This window comes from Canis aureus, chromosome 4, assembly GCF_053574225.1.
Source record: "Canis aureus isolate CA01 chromosome 4, VMU_Caureus_v.1.0, whole genome shotgun sequence".
In the NCBI taxonomy this organism is placed as follows: Eukaryota; Metazoa; Chordata; class Mammalia; order Carnivora; family Canidae; genus Canis; species Canis aureus.
The window spans coordinates 41,753,797-41,768,082 of NC_135614.1; the positions used below are offsets into that span (position 1 = coordinate 41,753,797).

A 14,286-nucleotide genomic window follows, 5' to 3' on the forward strand; every position below is an offset into this window, starting at 1 on the left:
GGTGAAGTCAACTGTACATACTCCTTTGTAGGTCTAAAGAAAGAACAAAGCTTTTATATAACAGGAATCCAGTTCTTCAGGATACCAAAAGGAAATTTTTTTAAAGGTTTTTATTTATTCATGAGATACACGTGGGAGGGCGGGGCAGAGAAAGGCAGAGAGAGAGAAAGAAGCAGGCTCCATGCAGAGAGCCCAGTGCAGGACTCAATCCCAGAACTCCAGGATCACACCGTGGGCCGAAGGCAGGCATTAACTAAACTGCTGAGCCACCCAGGGATCCCCCCAAAAGGAAATTTTTAAGTCATTTTTGGTGCAACCTAGCTGGAAATTAGCATGTAATTGTTTGAGCCTTGCTGAATAAAAGTTTAACCTTCAAAAAAACAAAAAAAGGAAGGAAGAGAGAGAGAGAGAAAGAAAGAGAAAAAGAAAGAAAGAAAGAAAGAAAGAAAGAAAGAAAGAAAGAAAGAAAGAAAGAAAGAAAGAAAGAAAGAAAGAAAGAAAGAAAGAAAGAAAGAAAGAAAGAAAGAAAGAAAAAAAAGAAAATTACTAGCTCTCACCTCCTTGATAATGATTTCAGCCTGAAACTATCTGCTGCCAAAAATCCAGCTCATCCCTGACCCCTCTACCAGCAAGAACTGTGGAGGAGGGACAGATGAGTTAACTCCCTCTAGTATGAGCAAGACAGCTCCCACTAGGCCCTTCATTTCCTAAACGCTGACTAATTTACTAATAAACAGTTACACAATATTCCCAGGACTGTACCCAGTGCTAGAGTCAGAGGAATGAATGAGACACACAAATCCCTACCTTCGTGGTGTTTATATTCAAGCAAGGAACACAGACACAAAACACAATAAATAAGTAAATTATATGCTTTGTTAGAAGGCAATTCCTGGTATGGGGCAAAAAATAAACCTAGGTAAGGGGGACAAGGATGCCATGGGTCTGAATACTGCATAAAGGTCAAGGAAGGTGACCTTGAAGCACAGCTTTGAGGAAGATGAGGACAAATGTGTGACACTGAGGGATTTCAGAGGTATTGGGACCTGACCTTTGTCCTATGTCCTGTTCCTGCTTCCACAGGGTCATCCAAAGCTAAATGAAGGCCTATGGGGTCCCCAGAAATTTCTAAAGGAAATCTTTCCCTTTGATGGGCAAGGGCATCTCATGGATCACAGCCTCAGCAATCAGCATCCCAGGACTCTCCCTTGTCCTTGACTTAACCCAGCATCCCTTTGTTCCTGCAGAGGAGAAGTACACAGTCATCTACCCGTACACAGCTCGTGATCAGGATGAAATGAATCTAGAGAGAGGGGCCGTGGTGGAGGTCATCCAGAAGAACCTGGAAGGCTGGTGGAAGATCAGGTAGGTACCTGCTGCAGCTGGGTGGGCTTCAAGTCACACGGTCTCTGGGTGCCTAGAGGTCTGTAAGTGATTACAGATGGATAGTATAAGGTTTTAACCTAAGCCATAAAAGGATGCTTCTCTTCAGTGCCCTTTGACCTCCCACCCTATCCAGATCCTTCTCTAAAAATCTCTAATAAGGGCAGCCCCGGTGGCCCAGCGGTTTAGCGCTGCCTTTGGCCTGGGGTGTGATCCTGGAGACCCTGGATCGAGTCCCACGTCAGGCTCCCTGCATGGAGCCTGCTTCTCCCTCTGCCTGTGTCTCTGCCTCTCTGTGTATGTGTGTGTGTGTGTTAGGAATAAATAAATAAAATCTTTAAAAAAATAAATTAAAAAAAAAATCCCTAATAAGCAAAACCTCCAAACACACAGATGGTAGTAACCTCATTGAGCAAGACTGGTTTCCACCTCCATGTGTTTCTCGTAAGGAGAAGCTGTGCTGCTCTGTGTGGGTGATTTCCCACTCCAGCCCTGCTCAGAGACCAGGATGATGAGAATACCAGAGGGACTGCAACTCATCCTGGAGCTGATCATGTGCCCTCCTCTCACAGAATCCAATAGTAAAAGCAGGAGACCAGCTTTCAAACTCTTTCACCTATAGAGTGAAATCAACACATCATGAGTATATAGGTAGCCAACTCATTCTGGCCTGCCTGCCACTTTCCCATTTTGGGGAATGAAAGTCCTGGGAGCCCCTTCTTGGTTATCCTAGTAGGCAGACTGTGGCCATAAGAAATTAGGGCAAGGAAAGAAGCCTAAGGTCTCAGGAAACTGGTGTCTGTGCAGCCATGTGAGGCAGGGCATTAGAGCCACTCATATGGGGCCCAAGCCTGTGGCACTTTATTCATTCACTCAGCAATACACACCAGGAGTATTTTCCAGGCCAGGCCCTATTCTGGGAGTTGGGGAGTCAACAATGAGAAAGACACAGTAGTTCCTGCCAGCAGGCAAGGAAGTCAGGCTCCGTTATAGGGCAGGCTGGTGCGTGGGGATCTGGAGCATAGAAGAGGGGCTCCTTGGCCCAGAAGTCAGGAAGGCTTCTTGAGAGGGGACTGGGGAACTGAGGTTTGAAGCAGGAGTAGTGGCAGTGACACCTAACATATCTTGAGTATATATGGTATAAGCTGTATCACAAATTATCCCAAAACTTAGTGGCTCTAGAATTCAGGAGTGGCTTAACTGGGCCCCTCATGAGATTGCAGTAGGAGGTCAGTGAGGGGTGCTATCATCTGAAGGTTCAACTGGAGCTGGCAAGAGACAGAGCTAAGATTTAAACTTGTACCCCACTTACGTCTGCATGTGTTGCTCTGCGCATGGCTCTGACTGAAAACAGTAAACTATCTTGTGCTGAGGTCCTGGATTGGATGTAGCATGACATTTTCCAGTTCAGACAAGATTTACTCCCTGCTCCGAGGGTATTTTAAGATCAAAAGACACAGACTGCAGATTTCGATTTCCTATAAATTGACTTCCAGTTATAAAGGAGCTTTTTGTCATTGAAACACAGTGCCATTTAGTTCGTAAAGTGATTCTTGACATGAGATTTGCTGTATGTCATCTCTCGCCATTTGTGTTTATTCAACTGTCCCCTAAGGTGTGGATACCTGTTTTGTGGGCCAGACCAGTGAGGTGCTTGTAAACAGTTAACATCTAGTTCTCTGAGGGAAAACTGCCCTTGAGTTGTGGTGTTTGCCAGTTTGCATAGTATAAATACTCTCCCTGGGTGATTTCAGGCCATCCATTGCCATGTCAGTAACTGGAGTTTGGAAGAGACATACACAGCAGACTCTCCCGAGCTGGTGCAGGTGGGCTCCAGCGCTCCTCTGGTCCGGATGGGCCCCTCCAGTCATGCTATTTCACTGAGCTCTGTTGTGCAGAGAATGAAGTGATCATCTCACTCACTGAATCCCTGTGGAATTCAGTGAGCTATCTGTCAGGGTCTTGGTCACCGTGCCGATTCTTAGAAAGCCCTGGAACCAGCCCCCGACTGGCTTCATTCCCCTCTGAAGGGAACATGTTTAATCTACATGTTAACCAATGTAATGGAGCCCCACCCTGCCCCTGCCAGGCTTTGTGCCAGAAACTGGAGCTGCTGGGAAGAGGCAGCGAAATAACCGAGGTTAGGAGCAGACTAGACTGGTGCCAGCTGCCTAGGTCTGAATCCGTTTCTGCTGCCTCCCAGGGTTGGATGGATGAAATACATCAACACCTATAAAGTGGTTAGAACAGACTGGCACACAGTAGGTGCCCAATAAGTGCCAGTTATCATCATTGCCATCACTGCAATGACTGTAACAGAACTGCAAGTGTAGCAGATGCTTTGTGGCTGCTCACCTTTGCCGGGCCCCTGGGTAGTTTGTCCACTTGTCCTTTTATTTCTTCATTCAATTCACTGGCACTGAGGCTCTTGCCACACAGAGATCAATTGAGTGCCACCTTTACCCCAGGAGTGTGTGTGCTCACTGGGAACACGGAACCACCACAGATAGCCAAGTGTCTCTGTGTCATAGGGTGCTGGGGTGGTCGTATGTGCAGGAGACAGTGGAGCACCGTGGAGGGCAAGCTTCATTCTCTGTGAGCCTCAGGAAGGGCTTGGGGAGGAAAAGACATTAATTAAACAGAGCTAGGGAAGAAGAGCAGAAAGGAGAGTGGGAAGGGGCTTTCCCGACACAGGGTTATCATGAGCAGAGGCCAGGGGAGTGAAAGGTGAAAGGTGGGAGTGAAAGGTACATTTGGGAGACTAAAAGCCTTATGGGATGGGAGGGACATGGAGGTTGCTATGAGAGATGAGACTGGGGAGGCAGGAAGAGGCTGGATTAGAAAGGCCTTGAATGCCGAGCTGAGGGCAGCGAGGGGTGTGCCAGCCTCTGGCCAATCATTCCTGCCATCTGGGTCTTGAAGTATAATGCACAGGAGCACAGCTTCTTCCTATGGGCCTGGCAGAGCAGCCTTTTCAGCATCCTTCCTCCTCCCAGGTACCAGGGCAAAGAGGGCTGGGCCCCAGCCTCCTACCTGAAGAAGAGTAGTGGGGAGCCCTTACCCCCGAAGCCGGGCACCGGCTCGCCTGCCCACACTGGCATCCTCGACCTGGACGGACTTTCCCGGCAGCAGAGCTCAGTGGGTCGGGACAGGGAGCTGCTCAACAACCAGAGGGATGGCCGGTTTGAAGGCCGTCCGGTGCCCGATGGCGACATCAAGCAGAGTGAGTGATGCCCCCACCACCCTACCAAGCTCTGGGGGGCTGCATGCCTACTGCGTGCCAGGCTCCATGCTCAGAGCTCCTCACATGTCCCTCATCCTCACAACAGCCCTGCTGCCCAACATCCTGCAGACAGAACAGGCACAGAAACCCTGGGTCGCTTATTCCAGACCATGGTTTTTCCACCATCTCATGGTAATCATGATAGCTCTTACTTCTCAAGCCCTACATGTGCTGGGAATCTTCTAGTTAGCTTCATTGGCTCCTTATAACAACTTTTGAGGGGCTAAATTACTTTTGTTTTACAGATTAGGAACCAGGGAGGTAAAGTGGTTTGCCCAGGGCCACTCAGCTAATAAACAGTGGGGCTGGGACTTGAACCCAGGCCCATGCCCGTGCCCTCTCTGCATGGCCTTTCTGAGCTGGAAGAAGTTGACCTTGAGTTGACTCGAACAACAATTCCTCACCCATCTTACTTTCCAAAACCTCCCACCTCCCATATATTTGTTTCTACTTATGTTCCCAACACACTTGAGAGCAGGGCTCCTCATTATGGTCTGCGGCATGCCCAGGACCCCAGCCTTGGGCACATGGCCCTGTCCTGGTGGCAGAGGGTAGGAGGAAGCCCAATGCTAGGAAAGTCCCCTGCCTTCCCCCTGGCTGGGCTTCTCCAGCTGTATATCGTGGCTCAGCAAACCTCTAGAAATCAGTGAATTCTTGAAACTCAAGAATTTCTCAATCCTCTGCTCAGCTGATTTCTCAGAAGAAAACACCGACATGCCATGGTGGGGGTTCCGGGCAGCCCCAGCTTTCTGTGCTTCTGTCACAGACAAGAGCACAGGATTCCCATTAACACTAGAGCAAATGAGAATCTGAAAACCCCATCTTTGTGAGGATATAGGTTCAGATGCTCAAACAAAGACGCTCCCCCCACCCCCGGCCCAATAACAAGGGCTTAAATAATTGAGATGTTTGTTTCTTTCTCAAAAGCGGTCCAGCTCTATGTCTGGGGCTGCTATGGCAGCTCTATGCAGTCAAGAGTCTGTCTCTTGTGTTGCCCTCATCTTTCTGGTCCAAATGGCGCCCCACTAGTCCAGCCAATGAAGAAGGCAGAGCGAAGTAGAGGACTCGACAAGAAGCACTGTGTCACGTCCCACCGGCCAGAATTTAGTCACGTGGCAATACCTAGCTGCAAGGGAGTTTGAGAAATGCAGTCTTTATGTAAGCAAAGTGTCTGCCTAAAACTCTGTCACTATTTATTTCTAACAGAAGACAGCGGAGATGGGTATTTAAGAGATTAGCAGCGCTCTCCACATCCCAACTCCAGGTCCCCTGTGTGGACCCGTGCTGAGCCAGCTCGAGGGGCGACCCATGTTCCACCTTGAGCCAGGAGGCTGGACCACTGCAGTCATCCTCTTGACCCTGAGACCCAGAGCAAGGGCAGCCCAATTCCAGAGTAAAAACCCCTGCTATCATCAGCCCCAGTTTGTTAGGTTCTGTTTGTGTGTTGCTTAATATTGCACGCCCTCCAGGTGCCAAGAGCCTGGTATGTACTGTTAACTTTCATCTCCGCCACTGCCCCTGAGAGGCAGACATTATCCCCCTTCTGCAGATGGGGCCTGTGGATCAGAGTCAGATGACTGGTGGCAACCCACGCTGTGTTGTACTGGAGCCTACCCTTTTTGGCCTCCCTGGAAAGCTTCCCGTCTCTCTGGCCCACTGGCAGTCCTGAGAGTCCTGAGCCAAGTCTGAGCAGCCCCTTCCCAGTCGGGCTGTTCTTTCCCACGAGAAGGGTCTCAGTGGTTCACTAATGCCTGCCCCGAGCGTGATGCGTGATCCTCTGCAGGACAGAACAGATCTGTCCTCGGGTCCCCCTCAGGAATTTCCTCTGTAGAGTTCTGCTCGTATGTGCAATGAGCTCTCGTCTCTTTATAGGATCGCCCAAGATGAGGCAGAGACCACCTCCTCGCCGGGATATGACCATAGTAAGTGGACCCTGGCTGCCAGGAAGCCAGCCCCCGACCTGAAACTGGCCCCAGCCGGCCACCTTGCCTTTTCCAGAGATGCTGTCTTTCCTCTCCACACAGCTGCCTCGTCAAACAGGCTGTATAAGTACTGGTCCCAGCAAGGAGGAAAAGACTAGGGTCGTGGGGGGTGAGGGAAGTTCCCTATGGCCTTGTGACAGCTGGGTCTCAGGACGTGCTCTCTGCTTCTTGAGCCCACTTTGCTTTACCTTAGATCAGTCTTCTCAAAGAAGGTAATCTGAAACCAAAGCCGGGACGAGGCGCAAATATGCTTTGTGGTGCCATTCTGGTAATTTACTATCAAACTCTGTTTTTAATTCTTCAGGTACCTTTCTAACCAATACTTTGAAAAATGAGCCTTCTCCCATTTATTGAGCACCCATTGGGTGCTGTGCAACGTGCTGGGTGCTTCATGACATTAATTTATTGAACGCTTACAGTGACCCATCCGGTGGATCCCCATTTTACAGGAGATGAAACTGAGGCTCGAGAAGGGGAAGTGATTTGCCCAAGGGCACACAGCACACATGAGCAGTATTTCCAACCCAGATGGGTCTGCCCTGCAGATCTGTGTTCTTTCCATCCCCCTCGCTACCTCTTGAGTTCAGAGGCTGTTGTCCCACCCTAGATTTTCATACCTGTAGGTAAATGTGCCATGTTTCTTCTCCTTGCTCTAGCTGATGGGCCCATGACCCGTCTGGGAGATGACAATCTGAGCCATCCTCTCTGTTTTGCCCTCTCAGAATCCAAATGGGTCCACCAGCGCCCCTCATGGGTGAATGTGTGCCCAGTCCCTTAGCGCCTACCCCCTTCAGCCAGTGGTAACAGACTGGACTTAACACTGTGTTTAATTGTGCCAGCCTCGAGGTCTCCACCTGCCCAAGCCTCCCGTTCCACCCCAAGTGGAGGAAGAGTATTACACCATTGCCGAATTCCAGACAACCATCCCTGATGGCATCAGCTTCCAGGCGGGTCTGAAGGTCGAGGTGAGTGGACCTGGTGTCCCTCTGCCTACTTGTGATTATTGAGCCATCACACCACTTCCTGCTTCTCTCATTTCTCTCCTCTCACCTACTTCTCCCTCCTTCCTCCCTCCTCCCTCCCTTCCTCTTCCTTTCTTCCTTCCTTCCCTCCCTCTTTTCCTTTTATCTTTCTTCCTTCTTCTTTCTTGCTTCCCTTCCTTGTGACAGTTTTGCTGAGATATAATCCACACCATACAATTCACTGATTTAAAGCATGCAACCCAATATTTCCTAGTACATTTACAGAGTTGTGCATCCATCACCACATTCAGAACATTAGAACGTTTCTATCACCCAAAAAAGGAACTCTGTACACATTTGCTTCCACTTCCTGTTTCCTCCCAATCCCTCCAGTACCCCCTGCCCCCAGCCCTGGCAACCACTAATCTGCTTCCTGTCTCTATAGCTTTGCCTGTTTGGGACATTTCATATAAGTGGAATCATACACTGTGTGATCTTTTGTGACTGCGTTGTATTCTGTTTTTATCACCACCTACATCACTTCTTGCTTCTCTCTCTCCTTTTTCTTCCCACTCTATTGCTTGTCTGCTCTGTTCCTGCACAAGGGCCAACATAAATCCTTTCTCCCCCTTCCGTTTCTTTTCTTTCCTTGTGAAGTTAGAGCTTGAGCTGTTTCCCATGTTTCCTTGAGAGCCTGTAAATAATGGTGGAGCAGTTAGGTGCCAGACACTGAATACTTCACATACAGTCTTTCTCTTAATCCTTTACTCTTGTGAGGCAGGACCATTAACAATCTGCATTTTTTCAGATGAGGAAGCTCTGGCTCAGGAAGAAAGGTACTGTCCAAAATCACACAGCTAAAACATGACAATGCCAGGATTTGAACCCATGCCTATCTCCAGATTTGAACCAAGGATGTTAACATGCTATTGTTATTTATCTGCTGGACATTTGGGAGGGTATAGACCATAACTGTTTTTCACTCCTATATCCTTATAGCTAGCACAGTGCTTGGCACATGGTAGGTCTGCAAGAAATGTTTTGTTTTGGTTTTTGTTTTTTTTTTTAAAGAATTTATTTATTTATTCATGAGACAGAGAGAGAGAGAGGCAGAGACACAGACAGAGGGAGACGCAGGCTCCACGCAGGGAGCCCGACGCGGGACTCGATCCCAGGACTCCAGGACCACACCCTGGGCTGGAGGCAGGCACCAAACCACCGAGCCACCCAAGGATCCCCAAGAAATGTTATTGAACCAATGAAAATCTATCTCCCCACTAGCCTCCTGCTTAACCCTGAGTAGGGGTGTCTTCTTCATTCTTGCCCATAGCCCTGGCATCGAGGCTAGTCCACAGTAGGTGTTCAGTAAGCCATTGTTGTAGGAATGAATAGGTGGATGACTAGAGGAAAGAAAGTAAATTTCTGACTTTTAAGTCAGTGCATAAGTGAGGTGTGCCCTGAGGGTCTTTAATCACTCTCTAGGAGATCTGCAAAGCACCTACTGTTTTCCCTCCAGTCTGAACACCTCCTGCCTCTCTCTCTTACCTCTTGCGCCCTGGAGCAGGTGCCCAGTCAGCTCAGTGGAAGGTAGCTTCCTAAATGTGTGTCCTGCTGGGCCTCAGCACCATTGATTTTGCCCAGGCCTCTCCAGAAGCTTGTCCTCAAGCCAAGTGTCTTTCAACCCATTGCAGGAGGGCTCTCTGCAGGGATATTTAAAGCTGAGCTAGTGGGTGGCCCCGAGTGGCTCAGCAGTTTAGCGCTGCCTTCAGCCTGGGGCCTGATCCTGGAGACCCGGGATCGAGTCCCATGTCAGGCTCCCTGCATGGAGCCTGCTTCTCCCTCTGCCTGTGTCTCTGCCTCTCTCTCTCTCTCTCTGTGTAATCTTTTAAAAATAAATAAATAAAGCTGAGCTAGTCTCTCAAACTAATTTTTATAAAATGCAAATCGCAATCTAGGTAGACAGACTGAGGGGAAAACAAATACCCACAAAGTTCTTTTTTTTTTTTTTTTTTTTTTAAGATTTTAGTCCACTTATTCACGAGAGACACACAGAGAGATAGAGGCAGAGACATAGGCAGAGGGAGAAGCAGGCCCCATGCAGGGAGCCGGATGTGGAACTCAATCCTGGGTCTCCAGGATCACACCCTGGGCTGAAGGCAGTGCTAAACCGCTGAACCACCAGGGCTGCCCTACCCACAAAGTTCTAAAAGGCTTCTTAGCTATTTCTCCTACCCATTTTTTTCATTCATTTTTTCACTCATTCATTTTTTTTCATTTCTTCCCAACTTCAGATCTACAGAGAGAACTCTCAAGGCATCTTGCTTGTGCTACAAGATCATTCTATGTCCAGGGTCTCCATTTTGCTGCTGTAAAACTTATATATCCAATTTTCACCTGAAACCTGTGCCTTCTTCCTAACATCTTTTCACATCCAAGGCTTTCTCCAAACAAAGCCTGTTCCCATCGCTTTTCTGTCATCCCTGCTGGTCAAGCTGGACTTTCTCCAGCTCTCTTGCTCTCTCTTAAAGCAAGGAATCACCTTGCTTTAACCCAGCTCCTAGAGCTCCACCTGCCTTCTCCTAGAAGTCATGCAAGGTCATTTTTTTAACTGAACTTGGCATCTCAAAATCCAACTCATTCTTCAAATCCCTGCTTCCTCTGGGAAGTCTCCCCTGATTCATACTGATTTCCCTTCCCTGCCCTGCATGGCTTCTCTAGGACCATATGTCTCAATCTTTAGCTGAAGGCAGTCCCTCACTTCTATGTATGCTTTTTTTCTTTTCTTTTCTTTTTTAAGATTTTATTTATTTGAGAGAGAGAGAACACAAGCAGATTTAGTGGCAGGCAGAGGGAGAAGGAGATGCAGACTCCTCGCGGAGCAGGGAGCCCAACATGGGGCTCAATCCCAGGACTCTGGGATTATGACCTGAGCCAAAGACAGATGTTAGCCAACTGAGCCACCCAGGCACCCTTGTACATGCTTTCTTGACATCATGAGACGTGAGTATGGTTTTCCTCTCCTTCTTCAAGGACTATTTGGATTTTGTACTCCAGATTGAAAGTCCTCTTCCCTCAGCATTTTGAACAGATCACTCTGTCCTCTTCTCACATCTAATGCTTCTGGTCAGAAGCTCCTACCTACCTAATTCTTGTCCTCTTGTTCATTATCTGTCATTTATCCGATTCTCTCAAGAGTTCCTCATTATCTTTAATATCCTGGAATTTCACTAAAGTGTGTGTAGGTGTGACTTTATTTTTATTCTGCTTAGCAGGTGGTGGGCCTTTTCAATCTAGGCCTCAGGAGATCTTCCCAGAGAATTCCTCACTTCTACCTTTTTAAATATTGCATCCTCTCCACTCTCTCTATTCTTTCCTCCTGGGGCAGTTATTATACTGCTCTGTGACCTTCAAGACCTATTCTCCACATTTCTTAACTTTTCTTTCACATTTTCTATCTTCATCCCTGTGTGCTGCATTCCTAGAGCATTCCGCTTCACCTTCTAGCTCATTCATTTGTTCTTTAACAATTCAGCTCTTCTCTGGTTTTATTTCAGCATTGTAATTTTCATATCCAAGAGCTCTTTACTGATTCTTTTTCCTGGTCTCCTGTTCGCATTTCAGCATTGCCTGTTCTTTTAGGAACATGATGCCCTTCCACATCTCTCTCTAAGGATAGTAAACATGTTGAGTTTAAGGTCCTATTATTATTATAGCCCATATCTCTTCTCAGTTGTGCCCCCTTTCCCGTGGTGTTGGTGTTCATTTTGTTTCTTCTCATGGTGTTAGTACTTGCCTTGGGCTGCACAAGAAAAGGAAGCAGATGGTCAAGCGGCCCGGCCGGGGTAGGTACACCAGGGGCCAGACACCTGCCATTGGTTTCAGCACAAGGTGGGGGACTTCTGAGCCAGCCACTGAACAGTGTTGGGTGTCTCTAAGCCAAACTCCCACATTCACTGCTTCCACTTGTGAACAGTCGCCTTCTTTATTCTACCTGCCTTGTAAGGATGGGATAAGGGGCAGAAGAGGCCAACCAGCCTGGCTACTTCTCAGTAATGGTATCTCTTAATTCCCTGTCACTTGGTCTTGCACCTCCCTGTTCCCCCGTTCCACCACTTTGGAAGTCTGGCAGCCCTTAGCTCTCTCCTACCTTTTGTAGCAGGTACCCCTGCAGCAGTCCTGGGCCACAGCTACCCTCTGCTGCTTCTATCCATCTGTGAGTCCTCATAATTCCCATTCCACTGACATCCCCCTCTCCTCCTTCTGAGCTTGGCTTTGTATTTATTTATTTCCATGCCTTTGTTGCATAAAGAGGAAGCTGCTATTCACTCCATCTCTCATGTTGGAATTGGAAGTCTAAGTTACATAGTATAAAGGTTTGGTTCTTTTTTCCTCAGAGCACTGAAAAAAAACATGATAAAATCACCTCCTTTAAGACCATGAGTTTCCAGCATTTTGTACAAACACACACCATTGTTCGAGCATACTGGCAATCTGAACATTTGCCGATAGGCACCACCACTCCCTGGCTCAGAATGTTCTGAAATCAGCCAAGGCAGCTCGGGATGGTGGACGATGCACTGAAGCTGAGGGCTGACTCTGCGTGCAGCAAAGAGTTCATGGGTCCCTGGGGCTTTCTGGGGGTGTTGGGAGCCTCTCTCCTGGCCCCATTTCCAGTTTAACTAGAACCAGTCTCCTTGTTGGGTTGTTTTTTTGTTTTGTTTTTAATTTCTGGCTTTATCCTATCTCTCTTTGCTAAAGCTGGTCCAATAAAAAGCTCACATACCCAACATTCTTTTCCAGAAAGCGCAGATATAACTCAGCCTTGAAACTTCTCTGCTTATTGTTCCATGATGTCAGCATGTTTCTGCCAGTGGTAGCTTGAGGGACCCGAGTAGGAAGTCATTACCACTAAAGTTTGGGTTTTTTTTTTAAGATTTTGCTTATTTATTTATTTATTTGAGAGAGAGCTAGAGTGAGAGAAAACAAGCAGGGCAGGTGGCAGAAGAATTGGCAGAGGGAGAAGCAGGGAGCCTGATGACCACGTGAGGCTCAATTTCAGGATCCCAGGATCATGACCTGAGCTGAAGGCAGACACTTAACCGACTAAGCCACCCAGGCGCCTAAGTTTTTGGCTTAACCAAGTATTCTTTTCTCATGAGCAATTCTGTACTTGCTAATATTTTCCACTTTTGCTTCCTGGTTCATTTCAATCTCATCTAAGCCTTCAGAGTTCATTAATGGAGCCACGGTGGTCTAGCAGTGGAGCTACTAAGAACATCGTAGTTCCCTACCTGGTCTATGCATGTTCAAAACATGTGTTACTGATGATGATGATGATGCTGCGATAGATACCCTCTGTGCCAGGTACCATACCTATTTGATAACTAGGCTTCACAGAAGTCCTAAGAGGTTGGTAGTCTCAGCCCATTTCACAGATGTACCTGAGACAAAGAGAGGATAAGTCAAGTACCCAAGATTATATAGCTAATAAATGGTGGAGCTGGAATTTGAACCCAGGTCTCTCTGGTTTTAAAACCCAGACTCTTTTCTTTCCCCTCCGTTCTTCTGATCTGGCATTTGCTTTTATTTGTAATAGCTCTTGGCTTCTCTCTAGTAAATGAACACTCCCATAAATCGTGATCAGGAACACAAATGTTTAGAGCTTCTGCCATAGTACTTCACACAGAGCGTAAGCTTAACAAATCCTCATTCATATATTTCACTGTGATTATTGTCCTATTTTCATTTTCTCACATACACACTTAAGAGTTTTTGAATTCGTGGATGTGCCAACAGTGATTTGTATGCCCAGAATCAATTTTAATTCTTACCAGAGCTACCGAGTGTTGGTCAGACACTGCTCCCTGTCACATAAAGGGCTTGCATTTATCAGTACCTTTTCTGGGAAATCAGTTGGACTCCTTAAGTCCAACTGACTCCTTAAGTATACACCTGTCACATGCATCCTGCCTTGTTAATGATCTCCACTGTAATTTCATAATAGGGAACATTTACTTTTCAGCATATACTGAGGGCTATTGTCTACATTAGCTTATGTGGTCATTGTGAAAAATCCTGCAAGTGGGTGTTATTGTTCTCGCCATCCTCCCCATCTCGTGCTGTAGAATCTAAGGCATGCGGCTTGTGCAGGGCCATACAGGCAATAAACAAACTAATACACTGGATTCCTATGCAGGCCCCAGAGCCCAGCCTCTGCCTCCTGAGGGGTCTGTAACCACCATTCCTCTCTAACTGGGCTGGGCTGGGCAGAGGAGTGCGGTGGGCAGGACTGCACCCGTAACCCCCCTTGTCCCCTGGCGCTTTCAAAATTACCTCAAGCAGGGCTCTTTCCCTTTTCCAGGCATGGTCGAGTAGTGGTAAAGGCTCGGACTCTAGAACCCACCAACCTGCCTTTAATTCCTGCCTCCACCATTAACTTTAACATGACCCTCTCCAGGTCTTCAGGTATCCTGAGGCTCGGTTCTGCATCTGTAAAATGGGATGATAATCCTCATCTCATAAGGCAGTTACAGGCATTAATCAGGTCTCCTACACCCAGGGCCTGCTAGGGAATCTAGTGTATTTGTTTGTGATGCCATCACAAAATGTCTCAGGCTGGGTGGTGTAAACAACAGATTTGGTTCCTCACACTTTGGGAGGCCAGAAGCCCAAGATC

At 47.6% G+C, this 14,286-nt stretch overlaps 1 protein-coding gene and 1 long non-coding RNA gene across 4 annotated transcripts in view; one reads left to right on the plus strand and one right to left on the minus strand.

Moving 5' to 3' along the window:
- SH3PXD2B (SH3 and PX domains 2B) overlaps positions 1–14,286 on the plus strand; it is a 100,838-nt gene that overhangs the window by 78,914 nt on the left and 7,638 nt on the right. For both annotated transcript variants that reach the window (XM_077895526.1, XM_077895527.1), the window contains 4 exons: positions 1,248–1,365; positions 4,380–4,606; positions 6,539–6,588; positions 7,488–7,613. In XM_077895526.1, coding sequence (XP_077751652.1) covers positions 1,248–1,365; positions 4,380–4,606; positions 6,539–6,588; positions 7,488–7,613 — 521 coding nt within the window. The remainder of the gene's footprint in view (positions 1–1,247; positions 1,366–4,379; positions 4,607–6,538; positions 6,589–7,487; positions 7,614–14,286) is intronic.
- Positions 538–14,286, minus strand: part of LOC144312626 (uncharacterized) — a 36,323-nt gene continuing 22,574 nt past the window's right edge. Inside the window, exons 2-4 of one of the 2 annotated variants that reach the window (XR_013378141.1) lie at positions 3,739–3,995; positions 1,788–3,270; positions 538–1,425 (exon numbers count right to left, since the gene is read on the minus strand). This is a non-coding gene — a long non-coding RNA (uncharacterized LOC144312626). Of the gene's footprint in view, positions 3,271–3,738; positions 3,996–14,286 lie in introns of both variants that reach the window. The other variant, XR_013378140.1, reaches the window with a different exon arrangement.